This window comes from Corythoichthys intestinalis, chromosome 7 (assembly GCF_030265065.1).
Source record: "Corythoichthys intestinalis isolate RoL2023-P3 chromosome 7, ASM3026506v1, whole genome shotgun sequence".
Lineage (NCBI taxonomy): Eukaryota > Metazoa > Chordata > Actinopteri > Syngnathiformes > Syngnathidae > Corythoichthys > Corythoichthys intestinalis.
In genome coordinates, this window is record NC_080401.1 from 13360412 (window position 1) to 13381701 (window position 21290).

The following is a 21290-nucleotide window of genomic DNA, read 5'->3' on the forward strand; positions in this document are numbered from 1 at the left end:
GAAAATGGCCAATTTGGAGGCCTGAACATGCACGAAAAGTCACCAAAATTTGCACATACGTGCAGATTCGCGTAAAATTTGATAATCTTGCGTCGTTTTGAAAAAATTTCAAAAAATGGCTCAGTGGCGCCCCCTTGACCCTTAAAATTTTCAAAAAGGCCTCTCCTCTCAGGTTTTCAACGTAGAGCGATGAAATTTGGGGAGTAGATACCTTATGCCTAACTGTTCAAAAAAGCCTCTTGCACCCATATTCCAAATCCGACAGGAAATCGGATATTTTGGATCAAATGTGAAATTTTTTCGGTTCACAGTTGGAGTTTACGTTTGGAGGCCTGAACATGCACGAAAACTCACCAAAATTTGCACATACATGCAACTTTGCGTAAATTTTGATAATCTACAAAAAAATTTAACAAAATCGCTCAGTGGCGCCCCCTTGAAATTTTCAAAAAGGCCTTTCCTATTAGGTTTTTTCAACGTAGAATGATGAAATTTGGTGAGTCGATACATTGCGTAAAACTGCTCCAAAAAGTCTCTTGCACCTATATTCCAAATCCAACAGGAAGTCGGAAATTTTGGATCAAATGCGAAATTTTATCGATTTACATTTGAGACCTTGTCGCTGAAGAAAATAGTTGGATCGTCTTCAAAATTGGTCAGACTATACAGGAGACATATGAGATCTTAAGTTTTCAAAATGGTGAGTTTTCATCCAAGGGTCTGGCCTGGGCGTAGTCCCAAAGTTGGCCATTTTTGGGCAAAACACCAAATTCAGAAAATGATTAAAAACTCCGTGATACAACGTTCAATCTTTTTCATTTCTAGCAAGTATATGAGATATCCCAGCCTGAACACGACTGCATTTAAATTTTACCCATTAGGCTTGGCGCCCCCTAGTGGGAACAGGAAATGGCCTTCTTTACGAGACAGGCTCCTCCTCCAAGGGAAAAAAATCTATTGACCTCAAACCTGTTTCAGGGGAGCCTCAAGACATGTGTTCAGGTGCCTAATGAAAAATATTGAGGTTTTGTAGAAGCGGAGAGGTACAAACTGGAAGTGAAAATGACCGTCAACAATTTGTCTCGCCAAAAACTTTGAACAGTCATAACTCGGCAGATATACAACATATCTGCGCCAAACTTCCCGTGTTTGTTGAGAGTCATACCCTGAAGGTTCGTGTAGGGGTCATTTGCATCAACTCTACAGTGCCAACTAGTGGCGACAGAAAGAAGTTTTAAAAAAGGCCTTTCCTATTGGGTTTTTCCAACATAGAGTGAGGAAATTTGGGGAGTTGATACCTTGTGCAAAACTGCTCCAAAAAGTCTCTTGCACCCATTTTCCAAATCCAACAGGAAATCGGGTATTTTGGATCAAATGTGAAATTTTTATCGGTTCACAGTAGGAGTTTACATTTGGAGGCTTGAACATGCACGAAAACTCACAAAAATTTCGACATACATGCGGCTTTGCATAACGTTCAATAATCTTGCAACGTTACGAAAAAATGTAACAAAATGGCTCAGTGGCGCCCCCTTGAAATTTTCAAAAAGGCCTCTCCATTTAGGTTTTTTCAACGTAGATGGATGAAATTCGGAGAGTCAATACCTTGTACAAAACTGCTCCAAAAAGTCTCTTGCATGCGTATTCCAAACCCAACAGGAAATCGGGTATTTTGGATTGAATGTGAATTTTTTATCGATTTACAGTGTGCACATTTTACACCTTGGCACCTAGGGAATTAGTTTGATCATTCTCAAAATTGGCGAGACTGTTCATGAGGCATATGAAATCTTAAGTTATCAAAATGGTGTGTTTTCATTCACGGGCCTGACCTGGGCGGGGTGCCAAAGTCGGCCATTTTTTCGCCAAAACACCGAATTCGGAAAATGACTGATAACTCCCTCATACAACGTTCAATCTATTTTAAATCTGCCATGTGTGTGAGGTATACCAGCCTGAGCACGACTGGATTGAAAATTTACCATTTGTGCCTGGCGCCTCCTAGTGGGAACAGGAAATGCCCTTTTTTACGGTGACACACTCCTCCTCCAAGGGAAAAAATTAATCGACCTCAAACCTGCATAAGGGAAGCCTTAAGACCTGTCTTCAGGTGCCTGATGAAAAATATTGAAGTTTCGTTGAAGCGGAGGGGTCCAAACAGGAAAGTGAAAATGACTGTCAATAATTTTTCTCTCCAAAAATTTTGAACAGTCATAACTCGGCAGATATACAACATATCTGCGGCAAACTTCCCGTGCTTGTTGAGAGTCATACCCTGAAGGGCCTTGTAGGGGTCATTTGCATCAAACCTACAGCGCCAACTAGTGGCAATAGAAAGTCACTCGTTTTTCCAATACATGTTCAGTTCTTTTCAGGTTGGTCATTGTAGTTTCAAGACCTATTAAAATACTTATTTACGGCCCATGTCCACGTGTCTCTGTCTGTTGCCGTGACGACCCTTTGTTCGCCATTTAAAGGAAATATTTTTTTTCAGAGACTCAGGCAGCTTATAGAGCCACAGTATTTGGCACACTTGGTCGAATTGGCCGAGTTAGAAGATTAATTTTGGGTTTTGAATAAGGGCTTGGCTGCACAGCTCAGTAGTGGCTCCTTTTTTGTAGTACTCTCTCCAATAGGGGTTTTTATCTCTTGGGTGTGGGAATGTAAATAGGCGACTTTCGAGCATGTTAGGTTCTAATGAGATAATTAGAGAGGAGGATCTGCCACCAGCCTGACCTGCACACAGTCCGAGTTGCGTGACGTCCGAGTTGCGCTAGATTGCGAGGGCCCGTTCAGTCCTGCTTGCAGGCCTAGTTATTATTATTATTTTTTTTTTTCAGGGCAAATGAAAACGGCCAATTTGGAGGCCTGAACATGCACGAAAAGTCACCAAAATTTGCACATACGTCCGGAAAATTGTAAATTTCGATAATTTTGCAACGTTGCAAAAAAATATAACAAAATGGCTCAGTGGCGCCCCCTTGAAATTTTAAAATTGGCCTATAACATTAGGGTCTGTCAGCGTAGAGCAATGAAATTTGGGGGGTCTATACCTTGTCCAAAACCGCTCCAAAAAGCATTTACACGCATATTCCAAACCCAACAGGAAATCGGTTATTTTGGATCAAATATGAAATTTTTATCGATTTACAGGGTGCACATTTGAGACCTTTTCGCCGAGGGAGTTAGTTGGATCATCTTCAAAATTGGTGAGACTGTTCAGGAGACATATGAAATCTTAAGTTTTGAAAATGGTGCGTTTTCATTCACGGGTCTGACCTGGGCGTGGTGCCAAAGTCGACCATTTTTTCGGCAAAATGACAAATTCAGTAAATGACTTATAGTTCCTTGACACAACGTTCAATCTTTTTCATATTTGGCATGTATGTGTGGTATCCCACCCTTAACACGAGTGCATTGAAATATTACCCATTAGGTCTAGCGCCCCCTAGTGAGAACAGGAAATGCCTTTTTTTACGAGACAGGTTCCTCCTCCAAGGGAAAAAAATCTGTTGACCTCAAACCTGCATCAGGGGAGCCTTAAGACCTGTGTTCAGGTGCCTGATGAAAAATATTGAGGTTTCGTTGAGGCGGAGGGGTCCAAACAGGAAAGTGAAAATGAACGTCAACAATTTGTCACGCAAAAAACTTTGAACAGTCATAACTCGGCAGATATACAACATATCTGCGCCAAACTTCCCGTGTTTGTTGAGAGTCATACCCTGAAGGTTCTTGTAGGGGTCATTTGCATCAACTCTACAGTGCCAACTAGTGGCGACAGAAAGAAGTTTTAAAAAAGGCCTTTCCTATTGGGTTTTTTCAACATAGAGCAAGGAAATTTGGGGAGTAGATACCTTATGCAAAACTGATCCAAAAAGTCTCTTGCACCCATATTCCAAATCCAACAGGAAATCGGGTATTTTGGATCGAATGTGAAATTTTCATGGGTTCACAGTAGGAGTTTACATTTGGAGGCTTGAATATGCACAAAAACTTGTACAAATTTTTACATACATGCGGCTTTAGATAACGTTCGATAATCTTGCAATGTTACGAAAAAATGTAGCAAAATGCCTCAGTGGCGCCCCCTTGAATTTTTCAAAAAGGCGTTTCCTATTAGGTTTTTTTAACAGAGAGTGATGAAATTTGGGGAGTCGATACCTTGTGCAAAACTGCTCCAAAAAGTCTCTTGCACCCGTATTCCAAATCCAACAGGAAATCGGGTATTTTGGATCGAATGTGAAATTTTTATCGGTTCACAGTAGGAGTTTACATTTGGAGGCTTGAACATGCACGAAAACTCACAAAAATTTGGACATACATGTGGCTTTGCATAACGTTCAATAATCTTGCAACGTTACGAAAACATGTAACAAAATGGCTCAGTGGCGCCCCCTTGAAATTTTCAAAAAGGCCTCTCCATTTAGGTTTTTTCAACGTAGAGGGATGAAATTCGGAGAGTCGATACCTTGTACAAAACTGCTCCAAAAAGTCTCTTGCATGCATATTCCAAACCCAACAGGAAATCGGGTATTTTGGATTGAATGTGAAATTTTTATCGATTTACAGTGTGCACATTTTACACCTTGGCACCTAGGGAATTAGTTTGATCATTCTCAAAATTGGCGAGACTGTTCATGAGGCATATGAAATCTTAAGTTATCAAAATGGTGTGTTTTCATTCACGGGCCTGACCTGGGCGGGGTGCCAAAGTCGGCCATTTTTTCGGCAAAATGACAAATTCAGTAAATGACTAATAGTTCCTTCACACAACGTTCCATCTTTTTCATATCTGGCATGTATGTGCGACATCCCACCCTTAACACGAGTGCATTGAAATATTACCCATTAGGCCTAGCGCCCCCTAGTGAGAACAGGAAATGCCTTTTTTTACGAGACAGGTTCCTCCTCCAAGGGAAAAAACTCTGTTGACCTCAAACCTGCATCAGGGGAGCCTTAAGACCTGTGTTCAGGTGCCTGATGAAAAATATTGAGGTTTCGTTGAGGCGGAGGGGTCCAAACAGGAAAGTGAAAATGAACGTCAACAATTTGTCACGCAAAAAGCTTTGAATAGTCATAACTCGGCAGATATACAACATATCTGCGCCAAACTTCCCGTGCTTGTTGAGAGTCATACCCTGAAGGGCCTTGTAGAGATCATTTGCATCAACCCTACAGCGCCAACTAGTGGCAATAGAAAGTCACTCGTTTTTCCAATACATGTCCAGTTCTTTTCAGGTTGGTCATTGTAATTTGAAGACCTATTGTAATACTTATTTACAGCCCATGTCCACGTGTCTCTGTCTGTTGCCGTGACGACCCTTTATTCGCCATTTAAAGGAAATATTTTTTTTCAAAGACTCAGGCAGCTTATATAGCCACAATATTTGGCACACTTCGTCGAATTGGCCCAGTTAGAAGATTAATTTTGGTTTTGAATAAGGGCTTGGCTGCACAGCTCAGTAGTGGCTCCTTTTTTGTAGTACTCTCTCCAATAGGGGTTTTTATCTCTTGGGTGTGGGAATGTAAATAGGCGACTTTCGAGCATGTTATGTTCTAATGAGATGATTAGAGAGGAGCATCTGCCAACACCCTGACCTGCACACAGTCCGAGTTGCGTGACGTCCGAGTTGCGCTAGATTGCGAGGGCCCGTTCAGTCCTGCTTGCAGGCCTAGTGTGATATTCTTACTTGAAGCTGCAAAACCAGTCCTACTTTCAACTTTTTTCCTCATCCTCTCCAAATCATATGTTTGTGTGTACTGTATTTCCAGTCACAGTTGGCAGGGGCAGGACAGACTGATAAGGATCTTAAGTCAGACGAATACACTATTCAAGAGTCCACAGGTGAGTTATAATCTTCTCCCGGTGTTTGTTGTGTCTAGGTCACTCCATCTTTCATATGGCCACACCATATTAGAAGTCACTTTAATTACAATTTTTAGCTTGTTGGCTGGCCAGAATGATGATTAATTAAAAAAATAATCACCCATGCAGATACTAGAATTAGCCAATTTGAGTTCTACAGACTCCTCCTAAATGGGGGCATTTCACTCTTAAATTTTACACAGCGCAAGTTTTTCCATCTACTCGCCCCTGTGCAAGTAGGACTTTTGAGAGATGTAAAGATTCAATTAAAAAAAACTTTTTTTTTTCTTTAATTTTTTGTGGCTGACAAACTTCTATTCCACACTTTTCACCTAAACGTTGGCGGCAAATAAGCTGCTAAAGCATTGCATTTATCAGTAATATCAGTAATATAGTGAAAATGAGTAGAAATGAAAATATTGACAGAATTCCTCCAGGTCATGGAATGTTCAATTTAAGACTTAGTAATGTTGTTTGAGACCAACTTGACAAAAAACAAAATTGTGGTCGGGGGCGGGCACAACAGAACGTCAAGTAGTGTGATCTAGTCGTTGCTAAAAGTCAAACCCAATCGATCGTATGACATTCGACAAGTGGAGCCACTTAAACTAAATAAAGTATTGGGAAGTGATATCGCTTGATGTATCCGTTTTATTCTTACCACAAAATAAACATTTCTTGCAATAGACCTCCAAAGTCAAGATTCTTTGTTGAATTTAATTGTTTTGACAGCGCCATTGTTTACTTACGCTTGCCTTGAAATCTCGGAAAAACATGACATCGGTGCCATATGGCTCTCAGAAATTCTAAATGGGCTGAGTTTTAAAAGTATGAGTATAAAACATGGAAAAACAGCAGAAGAAAAATACAACTGAGGAAAAAGAAGGTGGAGGTGAGCGATGTGTGGAGCAGGTCAGGGGCTCGACACACGGGTGCTGAAAGCCAACACACGGGGCGTGATGTGACTGCATAGGCAAGCGACAGTGACACGCACTGCCCTCTGCCCATGCGTTATCGCTAGTCTCTGACTAGCTATGAATTTGGAGGGCATATCAAAATGTATTTTCTGAGCGCCAACAACTTTACATACTGCAGCTTTTTTTAATTTTATCCTGAAAATCATGCCGAAAGTTATCATGTACGTTTTATACACCGCAACACTCCTGGTAAAAGCGGAAGAGGAAGTACTGTAACATGTTTGGAAGTTTTGTTCAAATAAAACTAAACAAAATTTTCGGTATTGGATCGAGACTCGGTATCGGCAGATTCTCAAAATCTGGTGACTCTGACTCTGGTGCAAAAATATGATATCGGGACAACCCTACTTTTTATACATAATTTTTAGCACTTTTTTTTTTAGCATTTTTTTTTAGCCTGTCAGGGGGGTGCCAGACAAGTCTTATAAAGTACTTGAGGAAACCCTGGTTTTGTCTGTGTCAGTGTTGTCACAGATTACTTGAAAAAGTAATTTGATTACTGATTGCCCCTCAAAAAATTAATCTAGTTACTTTACTGATTACTTTATTATCAAAGTGACTGTTACATTAAAAGTAAATTATCAGTTACTTTTTACGAATTTTTCTCCATTTGCCGCCTCAACTTAAAAATGACAACAGAAATATGTCCTCGCATGTAACTGACTTTCCGATAATTAAATTTAAAGGGGACCATCAGAATTTTTTACATAAGGCTTAATCTTCAAGTTAGCGGAAGTATAATTTGTCAATGGAGTTGATTTCAACCACCATTGACTAGCGCTTGCTTAGCCACTCCGGAGCTGTGAAACTAACAAATAACTGACAGACTGCATGGAATTTGTTGAAATCAACTCCACCGACCAATTAAACCCGATGTCAAAATTCTGAATTTCGGGTTTAAGGGTTAGGGTTAACAGCATATTTGTGCCAATGTAAAACAATGCATATTGACCGCACAATAATCAACATCATGCAAATGAATTGCACAGTGCAACAAACACAAAGGTGGGGGCGGGCGCAGATGCGCTCGCACACACGCCATAAACACACGCAGTCAATTTGGCCACAAAACGTGGCGGCAACTGAGCACTTTACATTCAACCGGACTTACAACACATTCCAAAGATGCTAAACGAACATGTCACCTCACGGGATAAATGTACAACACAACATGATGTAAAAAAATGCTTGCCGACTTGGTTGATTACCCACCGTTGCAACGGCAAAGCTATGAAACGGCCGCACATACAGCGGCTCCAACCGATCGCTGGAACCCTCCAGAATGAAGGAAAAATACGTTCATTTATTGATGCACTGGGATCAACATTCCCTCGCATATTTCAACAGGTGGCTACACTCGGCTCAAATGTGCACCCGCACTCAGTCCGAAAACATTTAGCACGTGTGACTAGAGACCAAAACAGGAAGTAATTATGAGCGGTTACCATGGAAACGAACACATCCCAGGAACCTTTTCAACATTTTATATTCAAAATGCTCTTCGTACATGACTACAATATTATTCATTCTACGTACATTATGAGGCAATAACAAAATAGTACCGCACAGACACTAAGGAAACTAACTGTAATCAGATTACTGCTTTGGAAAAACGACCGCGTTAGATTACTCATTACTGAAAGAAAGTAATCAGATCACAGTAACGCGTTATTTAGTAATGCGTTAGTGACAACACAGGTGTTACATGTGTGCCTTTAAGAGGTGGGGACTGCTTGGGGTGCCATGTTATTTTGGGCAATGCTGCTTCTTCATTGTCTTTGTTTTACTCTTCTCTAGGTGTTCAATATGTGTTCAATATACAGCTGAAAAGTGGCTCAAAGACGGGATGGGCATGACAGTAGATGTAATGCTAAAACCCATAAAACCTATCGCTTTACAATTTTCAAAAATCAGGAGCACAAATTAAGCAATTTAATCTACAGAGGGAACACCGTGTTGAAAGTCTATAATGATGCACATGCGATTTTCTTCCTTGAATTGTTTAAAAAAGAACATTAGAAAGACCCACGACAGCAGCTTCAGGGTTAAAAAAAGAAACAAAAGAAAAGCTGCAGCCTTCAAGAATGAAACGAGCCATAAATGCTACATTTATGGCCCACTTTTCTTGTCAAGATCCGATCTTCAGTTGAACGACGACAACCGCATTGTGTCTCCTTCTTTAAGTAATCGCCTGTTCCTTCTGACCCCAGTGACCCATACAGAAGGCAAGTTCAACGCTCAACTGTGCAAACTGATGGTAGTTGGACGCACGAGACACCAAGAGCTGTGAGCGCTCAAGACGCCAGGTCAGGCGTGTTCTCCGGGTGAGCTTCTACGCATTAGCTCATGTTTCAATGAAGGATCCGTTTTGTATAAATGTGGGACTGACGACGATAATGATGATTAGATAAGTGGATGAGAATTTGCTCCTCCATGAAACAAATACAATAATCATTTTTTTTATTCCCACCATAATTTTTTACATTACGAACCATTTCTCTTCATTCTCAACATTTTGATGCATAGTGTGCGCCGATCAATGTGGATTCATAAATGTGCATTTGTAATCAGAATTTTAGAAATATAATAATAATTTTAGTATGGGCGAGCCCCCTACAGCAATGTAATCCTCAGTATCATCGCATGCAATATCTCCATTTATTCACTCTTATTTGCAGCATATTTCACAAATCACCACCACTTGTGATGGTTGACTTTTCCTATTTTGTGGAATGTTTTGGCTGGAGGGTATTTTTAGAATGGGAGTCACTTCATCTGAAGAGTGACAGGGTGCCTTTTTTGATACATCTTTAATGTGAAATGAATTTTAAAGCTTTGGAGAACTGATTTTCGTGCTGTACATCCTTAAAGCAAGATGCCATCCTGTTCCCAAGAGGAAACATTTCCACAATTCCCAGTCCACATAAATCCACAGATGTGATGTTTGCACAGCACCTCGTTTGTTTTGATTTCGAAAGCTTTAGAAAATATTTTTTTAACCCGATAATTTCTGGGGGTGCTGTTGTCCTGGAGCAAAATGCCCTCTTGTTCCCAAATCTGTTGCTTCTATCCCTCAGTGAAAAAAAAATCCCAGTCCCACTTCACTCTGGAGAATAAAAGTAGGGTAAAAAAGCACAGATGTGATGTTTATACCTTGTTTGATTTGCTGCGTCATCTCTCGTTCTGGCGGAGGCCCATGTAGGTTGAGGAAACTGTTTTTAGTATGTTTTTTTTTTTTGTTTTTTTGCCACCAGCCAGGTGTCCATCGGTGGTCCCAACAGGAAGTAAAGCACATCTAGGTGATAGCTGGGGAAAAACACAATTCAATGAAATGTTACTTATGTACAAAATGGCTTTTTTTCATCTTGTGATTCTTGATTCAATAAATTGGAGCGGTGACTTAAAATGTCTGTTTTTTTTATGTCTGTGATACTGCACAAGTCCAAAATTCTGATGTTTTTTCCCCCCCACAGCACCTGTACAAAATGGTCAGAAAACCATCTTGGTTGTTTCTATAAAGGGGTTTGTTTTATGTTTACATGTGCAAGAGTACTTTCATGTGACTTTTGGGAGTTTTCACTTTAGTTGTTTTCTGTTTGAGTTCACAAACGGCAGAAACGTCTTGATTTGTTTTGACAGTTGACAACAAGTTGTGATGTGCTGCTACAGCTAAGTGAGTTCAGCTGCTTTTGAAAGTAAGATTTTCATCCATATCTCAGAGAATGTTCAGAATGTTTAGGATTTCTAGATCAGTGATTCACAACTGATGTGCTGCGGCAGAGTAACTCATTCACTGCCATTGATGGCGATAAATGTCTAATCCATTTGAACTGGGAGAGTTTGGAAATGTGCATGTTCCGGTGGCCAGGTTAACCTCGATTTAACGTTTTATTACCAAATGTGCCACATTTGATACTTAGATTCTCAAAATCATGAAATTCTGATTCAGAATTCTGAAATTCCCCCCCCCCCCCAAAAAAAACCAAAAAAGGATGCAAGTGAACACATGCATCAGCAGGTTCCATGAAAAGACAAAATCAGGATTTAGATAAGGTTATAGATATTAGAGTGCTTACTACACATTCATTTTGATTGGTCTTCTTTACGAATTTGGAAAAAAAAAAAGTATTTCTAAATAAAACGTATATAACTAATATATAACTATATTATAACTTCAAATTTTGGGATCCTCTGACAATTCATGTTGCAGGCCTTTAAGCATTAATGAAATTTGGAAAACACTGAAATACATTAAATAAAATGGTTTAATTTTTTCTGAATTATATTTTGGAGTAATTAGCATTGGACCCTTGGTTGTAATTTTACTCCATGGTCAACGTTATTAATGGATAGATAGATTGATTGACGTTGAATTTCAACCCACTAACAAATTAGGGCCCACTGGGGCCCACAAAATCTATATACATTCTACCTCCATCAACTCTTGTAGCCACAAAAAAAAAACCTTCAATGTCAGTCATTGTTTTTTACCAAAACCCAGCATTAAATCTCTGACACATTGAAATACTATGTCCACATTTACTACTATTACTCGTATTTTCTCAACATATTACCTAAACTATTGAGTCACCCGCTGCATTGCTATGCAATTTTCTCATTTTAAGTAAAATGTGCCTACCAGGGAAGCATTGTCAAATCTTTTGTGCCTTGTCATGCCCAAGATAAATTAATTTTACAGGCAAATATTCTTAATCTCTACTATGACTCTAACAACATGAGACAGTTGCTCAGCAAACACGACTCCATTAAAATAAATGTTTCCAAATTTATTTGCTCTATTAGCATCCATCGTCCTGGGATGCATGTTTTCCATGAGATAAAGGGCTTTCATTGTTACTGCTTCATTTCAGGGGGAAAAGGCTTTGCGGGAATGGACCAAATCCTCCAGTACTTATGGGGATGTATATGATACTGATCATTGTGAGCTTATACATAGAGTGTATAGTGTATATATTATATATAAGAGTGAGGGATTAATTCATTTTACGTTAAGCCAGGAGAAAGCAGCTCATCTTGATTGCCCCTCCGCAACCTCCAAAGCAGTTTAAATGTATGATAAATGTCACATTGACCTGCAACACTCGACCATTCCGTGTTGACTACAGCCATGACACCCACGAGGCATCCTCCCTGTAATAAAAGCATCAAAAGCCTTCCTAGCGAGCCATATCTCTGTATCACTTCACTCGTGTCCTCTTTATGACACTCCAGGCAGCCTTTATGTTGACATCGCCACTCTTTTGCACTTGTAACGTTTCCCCCCCGCACCACCAACAGAATATGAAAATCACTTTTTTGTTCTAAATACACTCGACGCTGGCAAGAAGCGAGGCAGATTGTGATGGCGTGCTATAAAAGTCCACTCATGATGTTGCTGCTGGGCAGACACGACTTTGTTTGCCAGCTGGTCCGCCTCTCCGCTGCTCTCTCCAAAATATCTCAGCGGCCATCTGATAAAGGCTGTCATGAGATGTTGTAAATACTTTCATGTTCCACTTTTGATGAGCTTAACTTGACTTTGGAGATTCGAGTCAAAGGTCATAGCGGCAGATTGGCTGCACTAAAATGGGAAAATAAAGATAGTCTCTGTTCTTTTCATTTACCCCCAACAGCAGAGCCCTCCATGTGACACTGCCTAAAAGTGGTGTAATTTAGAGGTTAACTACAATAAATATTCCTCAAAAGTCTTAGCAACTATGTGTGTGTGAGTGAGGTGAATAGCAAGCACTTGCAAGTAATTTACATCTCCAAAAAATTTAATAATGCATACATATGCCACAAGATGGCGGTAATATGATGCTTTATTATGAGACAGGGCTACTGCTAATGAAATTCATCTCCACACTCAAACATAGTTCCTTGGGTTTAATATGCCACAAGATGGTGCCCAATAAATGAGACCGTGCATTAACCTGACCTTAAAAAACACATATAGACAGATAACATAACAATACTCTCACACATATATTCCTTATCCTTTAGAACAGTGATCCTTAATCACCAGACCGGTACCGGCCTGTGGCTCATTTGCTACTAGGCCGCAGGGAAATAACAAATAATTTGTTAACGACTGCAATCTGGCCTGTGCCTCTTGCGACCTCAATATGCCTGTCTACTCTATTGACTAATCCGAGTAGAGATTTGTGTATGTCACCCTCCAGTGGTTGGCCGCCATTACTGGGGTGTTGGCACAACTATAGCCGCCCAGCGTCAGTCAATGTAAATAGTAACGTTAGCTGCTGTTGGGGTGTGCTGCAGGCGGTGACGTCTTTGGACACCTTTTTTACGGGGAAAAGGCCACCCTCTGAGCCAGAAGCGGAGCCTACAACTAAGTCAGTACTGCATAATATGTGGCCAAAAGCTAGCAAACGAGGCAACAAAAGCGAATGCAGTGAGAGCATCATACCTCGTGGCGAACCGTATTGCTAAAGCTTGAAAGCTTGATTGGAGAAGAATTCGTTATGCCTGCGACCAAGGATATTTGCCGTCAAGTTTTAGGAGAGGCCGCTGGTAAAAAAGGTTGATGCAGTGTATGGTGAGTTACAATTTCCCTGCAGTTAATGTTCGTTTTTAGCCCCGTTGTGTTATAAACACAATTACAATATGGCTACAAACCAAGATGACTTTCACACCTCTAAAACTGTTAGAGCAGTAGGGTCATCTTGATGGCCCAGGATTCTTTGGCCGCAGCCGTAGGCCTGTCGCGATAACAAATTTTAGTGTGCGATAATTTATTGCATAAATTATTGCGATATGCGATATTATTGCACCCCCCAAATGTAATTTTTTTTTTTTTTTTTTACAATAACAGTGTGAGAATACAGTATATATTAATAGATCACATACACCCATTTAAAAGCAATAAATGTTTACTCTTAAATTCAAAAATACTTTTCAAGAAATCAAAACTAAAAGCAATAGACCATGCCTCTTTTAAGTAAAAGACAACAATATTAATACTGCACCTAAGCACAGAATAAATAAAATGTGTTTTTTAAGAAAAAAATAGAATTCCGCTTAATAATTTAAGCATCTAGGCCAATGAAAACTTTCCCCCTCATAGCTTCTGCTATGGCGTTCCATGTGTAATACAGTGGTACCTCGACATACAAAGTTAATTCGTTCCAGGAGCTTGTTTGTAAGTCGAAATGGGTTTATGTCAAGCAGGATTTTCCCATAAGAATACATTATAATTCCATTAATACGTTCCACAGCCCCAAAACCCACACTACCTCCTTAATAAATACTGCCGTTAGTATTGCAAATAGCAATTACAAAGAGCAAAACAAATTAAATATGAATAAAAATCAGAATAACAATAATATAATAATAGCAATAATAATAAGAATACAGTACAGTACCTGTAATAATGTAACGAATCGGGTTCTAATGTGGCAGACCTTTTTTGCTGCACCTGAACGCACCGCGGGGCTGACAGTGAGCAGGAGAGCGCTATTTACTTTCTGTTTCAATCCTGGCGTCAACAGCAGTGGACACTCTGCGAGTTGATGGAATAAATGATTAGAAACCTGACGAAGCTGGCGATTTCTTTGGCGATGTTACCACAATAAGAACTGTCACCTTAACTTATAAAGACCGGCGAACGGGGGACCGCCGGCCGTGATCGACATTCTACGGCTCTATTGTCGACCCAGTTCATGGATGCACACACCATGCTTATATTTTGCTATCATTTACATCTTCATTTCAATGGTAAGCGCCACCTTTTTTTTTCTCCACCTGCACTAAACTAAAAAATAGCCTACCATCAGGCGGGCTCTGGCACGCCGGAGATGGTCCGCAGTCAACCCGGAGCACTGACGCAGCCGGTATACGTTGAACAATAGGATATAATGGGAACAAATTGGCTCCGACGCTACTTTTTGCCGGACCCAAACGAAAATGCATTTTGCGTAGTTTGTAACAATGAAGCCGAACTTTTAACTGCACGTCAGCCGCACACGCACGTGCACGCGAGGCGATAAATCGCAGCGGAAAATTTACCGCCTTCATTTTTATTTACCGTGCGATAAATGGAATTATTGCATATTGCGACAGGCCTAGCGCGCAGGGGGGTGTAATAACGTAGCCTAGAATGCTTGCTTTATCACTCCTACCACTTTATAAGGCTAGGCGCTGTCAGTGGTTTCTAGCATGATTTCAACTTCGGCATCAAGCTATGCCGACAAGTTACCGCCTCCAATCCTCCAAATACTAGTATAACACCTCTTGCTTATTTATGTGTTTTATGTTATAGGGGCTTTGCCCATTTACTGTATGCTCAAAGCACTGCCGTAACACAGCAGTGCAGGACGCCCCACTGCAACACTGGCCCAAAGTAGGTGAGTTCCGGTCTGCTACAATTGTGCCAAGGGCCCGCTGAACTTCTAGCGTTACTTTTGGGGGGGGGGGTCAATGAATAAGTTACAACCTCAACAAGCCTCGTAACCAATATGCATCTTCTGCAGGTGTCAATGTGTATTATGTAATGTGGGGTTTGTGTAATAAAAAAATCAGCATCAGGACATCCCGAGCCTGCAGGGGGGAGTGTTCGCGTAAATGCTTTTCGTGTTTTGGGCTGCAGCTATCGATTATTTATGTTGTCGATTAATCTATTGATTACATGATTCTAATAATCGAGTACCTATAGTTCGATTACGAACATTTAATGCGTTGCAGAGTACATTTTAGGAGATATTAAAAAAAAAAGAGACAAGTGTTTACGGACTTACGGGATTTGGGACTTTCAGAAAAGCATAAAATGCGAATATAAAATAAAATTCCTGAGTGTTTCTTCAAACTATGCAGAACTGCACCTTCATTTCACAAGAGCAAAAAAAATGCATTTACCTGAGCTTGGCCTCAAACAGTATAAAAAAAAAAGAATAAATGAGGATCCATGTACAACAAAAGGATTGGCTAACTTGCGTTGCAAAAGTCCGCTAGCTGAAATGCTATAAAATGCTAAAAAAATATATATATATTTTTACAAGCACATAACAAATCATTCAAACACATATTCCCACAAAAACGTGCTAAATATACTTGTGAACTAAATAACAAATGCATAAATAAACATACAGAGGGGGGTTGTAACGCGTTACATGTACTCAGTTATATTTACTTGAGTAAAATTTTAACAAAAATGTACTTCTAAGACTAGGTTTACTTAGCTATACTTTTTACTTTTACTTGAGTATATTTGTGGACAAAAAACGCTACTCTTACTCTGCTACGTTGGGCTACACAAAAGTCATTTTTTTGCCAGCGGTACCAAGAGTGGAGACGTGCCTGCTGTATTAATGGGGTAACTCTACCGATTTCACCAATGAGACGTCGCAACAATAATCACATGACTCCATTGTACCAATCAGGCGCAAGCTTGTCGTTCTAGCTTCACGCCAGCCTGTTCAATCATGTGGTGCCTCTAAAGCACAGTAAAAAATGAAGTATTTGCTATAGAGCGCTGCCCTCAACATTTCTTGAAAGCGAGGATTTTAACCTCTCTCCCAATTTTTATTTGGCAACAATTGACTGCCTCCTCCGTGAGTCATCACCTTATCGTGGTGGAGGGGTTTGCGTGTCCCAATGATCCTAGGAGCTATGTTGTCTGGGGCTTTAAGCCCCTGGCAGGGTCACCCATGGCAAACAGGTCCTAGGTGAGGGGCCAGACAAAGCATGACTCACAAGACCCCTTATGATGAATAATATTAATGGACTCAGGTTTCCCTTGCCCGGACACGGGTTACCGGGGCCCCCCTCTGGAGCCAGGCCTGGAGGTGGGGCTCTAAAGCAAGCTTCTGGTGGCCGGGCCTGTCCCCATGGGGCCCGGCCGGGCACAGCCCGAAAAGGCAACGTGGGTTCCCCTTCCCATGGGCTCACCACCTGTGGGAGGGGCCAAAGGGGTCGGGTGCGCAGAGAGTTGGGCAGCAGCCAAAGGTGGGGGCCTTGGCGGTCCAACCCCCAGCTGCAGAAGCTAACTATTGGGACATGGAATGTCACCTCTCTGGCAGGGAAGGAGCCTGAGCTGGTGTGTGAGGCAGAGAAGTTCCGACTAGATATAGTCGGACTCTCCTCCACACACAGCTTGGGTTCTGGTACCAATCCTCTCGAGAGGGGTTGGACTCTCTTCCACTCTGGAGTTGCCCACGGTGAGAGACGCCGAGCAGGTGTGGGCATACTTATTGCCCCCCGGCTTGGTGCCTGTACGTTGGGGTTTACCCCGGTGGACGAGAGGGTAGCCTCCCTCCGCCTTCGGGTGGGGGGACGGGTTCTGACTGTTGTTTGCGCTTATGCACCAAACAGCAGCTCAGAATACCCACCCTTTTTGGAGTCCTTGGAGGGTGTGCTGGAAAGCGCCCCCTCTGGGGACTCCCTCATTCTACTGGGGGACTTCAACGCTCACGTGGGCAATGACAGTGAGACCTGGAGGGGCGTAATTGGGAGGAACGGCCCCCACGATCAGAACCCGAGTGGTGTTCTGTTATTGGACTTCTGTGCTCGTCACGGTTTGTCCATAACGAACACTATGTTCAAACATAGGGATGTCCATATGTGCACTTGGCACCAGGACACCCTAGGCCGCAGTTCAATGATCGACTTTGTAATCGTGTCATTGGACTTGCGGGCACATGTTTTGGACACTCGGGTGAAGAGAGGGGCGGAGCTGTCAACTGATCACCACCTGGTGGTGTGTTGGCTCCGATGGCGGGGGAAGTTGCTGGCCAGACCTGGCAGGCCCAAACGTATTGTGAGGGTCTGCTGGGAACGTCTGGCAGAATCCCCTGTCAGAAAGAGTTTCAACACCCACCTCCGGCAGAACTTCTCCCTTGTCCCGAGGGAGGTGGGGGACATTGAGTCCGAGTGGGCCATGTTCCGCACCTCCATTGTTGAGGCGGCCGATCGGAGCTGTGGCCGTAAGGTGGTTGGTGCCTGTCGTGGCGGCAATCCCCGAACCCGCTGGTGGACACCAGCGGTAAGGGATGCCGTCAAGCTGAAGAAGGAGGCCTATCGGGCCTTTTTGGCCTGTGGGACTCCGGAGGCAGTTTACAGGTACCGGCTGGCCAAGCGGACTGCGGCTTCGGCGGTCGCCGAGGCAAAAATTCGGACATGGGAAGAGTTCGGTGAGGCCATGGAAAACGACTTCCGGACGGCTTCGAGGAAATTCTGGTCCACCATCCGGCGTCTGAGGAGAGGAAAGCAGTGCACTATTAACACTGTGTATAGTGAAGATGGTGTACTGCTGACCTCGACTCGGGACGTCGCGAGTCGGTGGAGAGAATACTTCGAAGCCCTCCTCAATTCCACCGACACGCCTTCCTTTGAGGAAGCAGAGTCTGGGGACTCTGAGGTGGGCTCTTCGATCTCTGGGGTTGAAGTCACTGAGGCGGTTGGTAAGCTCCTCGGTGGCAAGGCCCCGGGGGTGGATGAGATCCGCCCGGAGTTCCTAAAGGCTCTGGATGTTGTAGGGCTGTCATGGCTGACACGCCTCTACAACATCGCGTGGACATCGGGGACAGTGCCTCTGGATTGGCAGACCGGGGTGGTGGTCCCCCTTTTTAAAAAGGGGGACCGGAGGGTGTGTTCCAATTATAGAGGAATCACACTCCTCAGCCTCCCCGGTAAAGTCTATTCAGGGGTGCTGGAAAGGAGGGTCCGTCGGGAAGTCGAATCTCGGATTCAGGAGGAGCAGTGTGGTTTTCGTCCCGGCTGTGGAACAGTGGACCAGCTCTACACCCTCAGCAGGGTCCTCGAGGGTGCATGGGAGTTCGCCCAACCAGTCTACATATGTTTTGTGGATTTGGAGAAGGCGTTCGACCGTGTGCCTAGGGGAATCCTGTGGAGGGTGCTCCGGGAGTGCGGGGTACCGAGCCCCTTGGTAAGGGCTGTTCGGTCCCTGTACGACCGGTGTCAGAGTCTGGTCCGCATTGCCGGCAGTAAGTCGAATTCGTTCCCAGTGAGGATTGGACTCCGCCAAGGCTGCCCTTTGTCACCGATTCTGTTCATAATTTTTATGGACAGAATTTCTAGGCGCAGCCGAAGCGTTGAGGGTTTCCGGTTTGGTGACCTCAGCATTGCATCTCTGCTTTTTGCAGATGATGTGGTGCTGTTGGCTTCATCAAGCCATGACCTCCAACTCTCACTGGGAGGGTTCGCAGCCGAGTGTGAAGCGGTTGGGATGAAGATCAGCACCTCCAAATCCGAGACCATGGTCCTCAGCCGGAAAAGGGTGGCATGCCCTCTCCGGGTCGGGGATGAGATCCTGCCCCAAGTGGAGGAGTTCAAGTATCTTGGGGTCTTGTTCACGAGTGAGGGTGGGAGGGAGCGGGAGATTGACAGGCGGATCGGTTCAGCGTCTGCAGTGATGCGGACTCTGCACCGGTCCGTTGTGGTGAAGAAGGAGCTGAGCCAAAAGGCGAAGCTCTCGATTTACCAGTCGATCTACGTTCCTACCCTCACCTATGGTCACGAGCTGTGGGTCGTGACCGAAAGAACAAGATCCCGGATACAAGCGGCCGAAATGAGTTTCCTCCGCAGGGTGTCCAGGCTCTCCCTTAGAGATAGGGTGAGAAGCTCGGTCATCCGGGAGGGGCTTGGTGTCAAGCCGCTACTCCTCCGCGTTGAGAGGAGCCAGTTGAGGTGGCTCGGGCATCTGGTTCGGATGCCTCCTGGACGCCTCCCTGGAGAGGTGTTCCGGGCATGTCCCACCGGCAGGAGGCCCCGGGGTCGACCCAGGACACGCTGGAGACACTATGTCACTCGGCTGGCCTGGGAACGCCTTGGAATCCCGCCGGAGGAGCTGGCTGAAGTGGCTGGGGAGAGGGAAGTCTGGGCTTCCCTGCTAAAGCTGCTGCCCCGAGACCCGACCCCGGACTAAGCGGAAGATAATGGATGGATGGATGGAACAATTGACTGCGGAAAACTGGAGATATGATCATTTTACTTTCAAAATAGTAATTATGAAGGAACTCTTCACTATTCAAACTAGGAATTATTTTCTCCACCAGAAGGCATTCATGCTCTTTGAACAAGTGCAACAACTGCATTTACGTTTTTTTTTTTTTTTTTCTCTCGTCGGAATTTAATGTTTTTTATCATTATTATTATTATTTTTATTTCTTTGGCTTAATGTGATTATATAATGGGTGGTATTACAGTATCATTAAAATAACAGTCCATATAGATAACTTTGTGCTCATAGAAAAATACCATTGTTTAAAAAAAAAAAACAACAAAAATATCAGCAGTTTTTTTATTATTATTGTTATAATTATTATATTCACAATGTTACTCATTACTTGAGTATTCTTTTCACAGGATACTTTTTTACTTGTAATTGAGTACATTTTTTGGATGACTTTTTACTTTTACGTGAGTAATATTGTTTTGAAGTAACGCAACTCTCACTTGAGTAAAAATTTTGGCTACTCTACCCACCTCTGCAAACACTTTAGCACAAATATCAACATACCTTATGTTGGTCGTAACAGGGAGCAGCTGGATTCAGCCATGTTAGGCCAGTTATGGCATATTCACTGTTGCCACTAAGAGGGCAGTGTATTTACCCAAATGAATTAAACTACATGCAACTCTTTCAAAACAAACCAATTCAACATCACTGTAATTAAGCGAATCCTCGAAGCAGCAAAATTTGATTCGAAGCTTTTATCTAATCGAATTATTTGAGGTAATCGATTAATCGTTACAGCACTAGATGTGTTATATAAATGTCTTGAGCCAACACCAGTCATTTTCCCTGTGTGGTAAACCTTGAGTTTAATTATTGGATGAAAAATATTTCTTTGAATGAACAGCAGATGTCAACCATTCATAATAAATCGCTTCCATATACTCTAACAATGAATTCCCCAAATGTCTTTTTTCATTATTATTCTTTAATTATCATCCTTTTGTGTCATTTCCCTTTTTAGTCCAAACTAAAGCCCAGCTGGTGTTTTGTCATTGGCAAACCAAATATCTCCTTCAGCATGACCAAACAGGCTTTTCGCTTAAGTGATGCTAAAGCCAGCAAGCAATCTTATCTTAAAAAAAAAAGAACCTTCTTGAAATAAACTACATAAACACCTCCTGTGTGAGCAATGAGCGACCTAAATGAATAAAACATGACTTAACTGTGCTGTAATGAATCTGTATTCGAGTCTCTTCTCACACTCACCTGCCCCCAACTTCTCCCCCTCTATTTAGCATCTCCTAATATTTAGAAGCGAACAGATGGAGATTGTGGCCCTGGTCAGTCAAACCATAGGCAGCAAAGGCGATAGGATTTTTCTAACACCAGGGGTCCTTGAAGGACTCAACCAATTGCCAGCTGCCCCCTGTCGAGGGGACGGCGACCCTGTCGGCTCAGCGCCGTTAGACCCTGCCTAGTCTTATCTGGCCTGGATACGATTTATCACTTCTCCCCC

The 21290-nt window shown here is 42.7% G+C and overlaps 2 protein-coding genes across 5 annotated transcripts in view; one reads left to right on the top strand and one right to left on the bottom strand.

Annotated features, from left to right (window-relative positions):
• Positions 1 to 10249, top strand: part of mydgf (myeloid-derived growth factor) — a 33649-nt gene extending 23400 nt beyond the window's left edge. Inside the window, exons 5-7 of one of the 2 annotated variants that reach the window (XM_057841156.1) lie at positions 5773 to 5845; positions 9054 to 9167; positions 10098 to 10249. In XM_057841156.1, coding sequence (XP_057697139.1) covers positions 5773 to 5845; positions 9054 to 9133 — 153 coding nt within the window. In that variant the 3' untranslated portion in view covers positions 9134 to 9167; positions 10098 to 10249. Of the gene's footprint in view, positions 1 to 5772; positions 5846 to 9053 lie in introns of both variants that reach the window. The other variant, XM_057841155.1, reaches the window with a different exon arrangement.
• Positions 1 to 21290, bottom strand: part of LOC130918914 (uncharacterized) — a 59064-nt gene that overhangs the window by 8452 nt on the left and 29322 nt on the right. For all 3 annotated transcript variants that reach the window (XM_057841154.1, XM_057841152.1, XM_057841151.1), the window contains one exon: positions 9997 to 10149. The gene's annotated coding sequence lies outside the window, so the exon portion shown is untranslated. The remainder of the gene's footprint in view (positions 1 to 9996; positions 10150 to 21290) is intronic.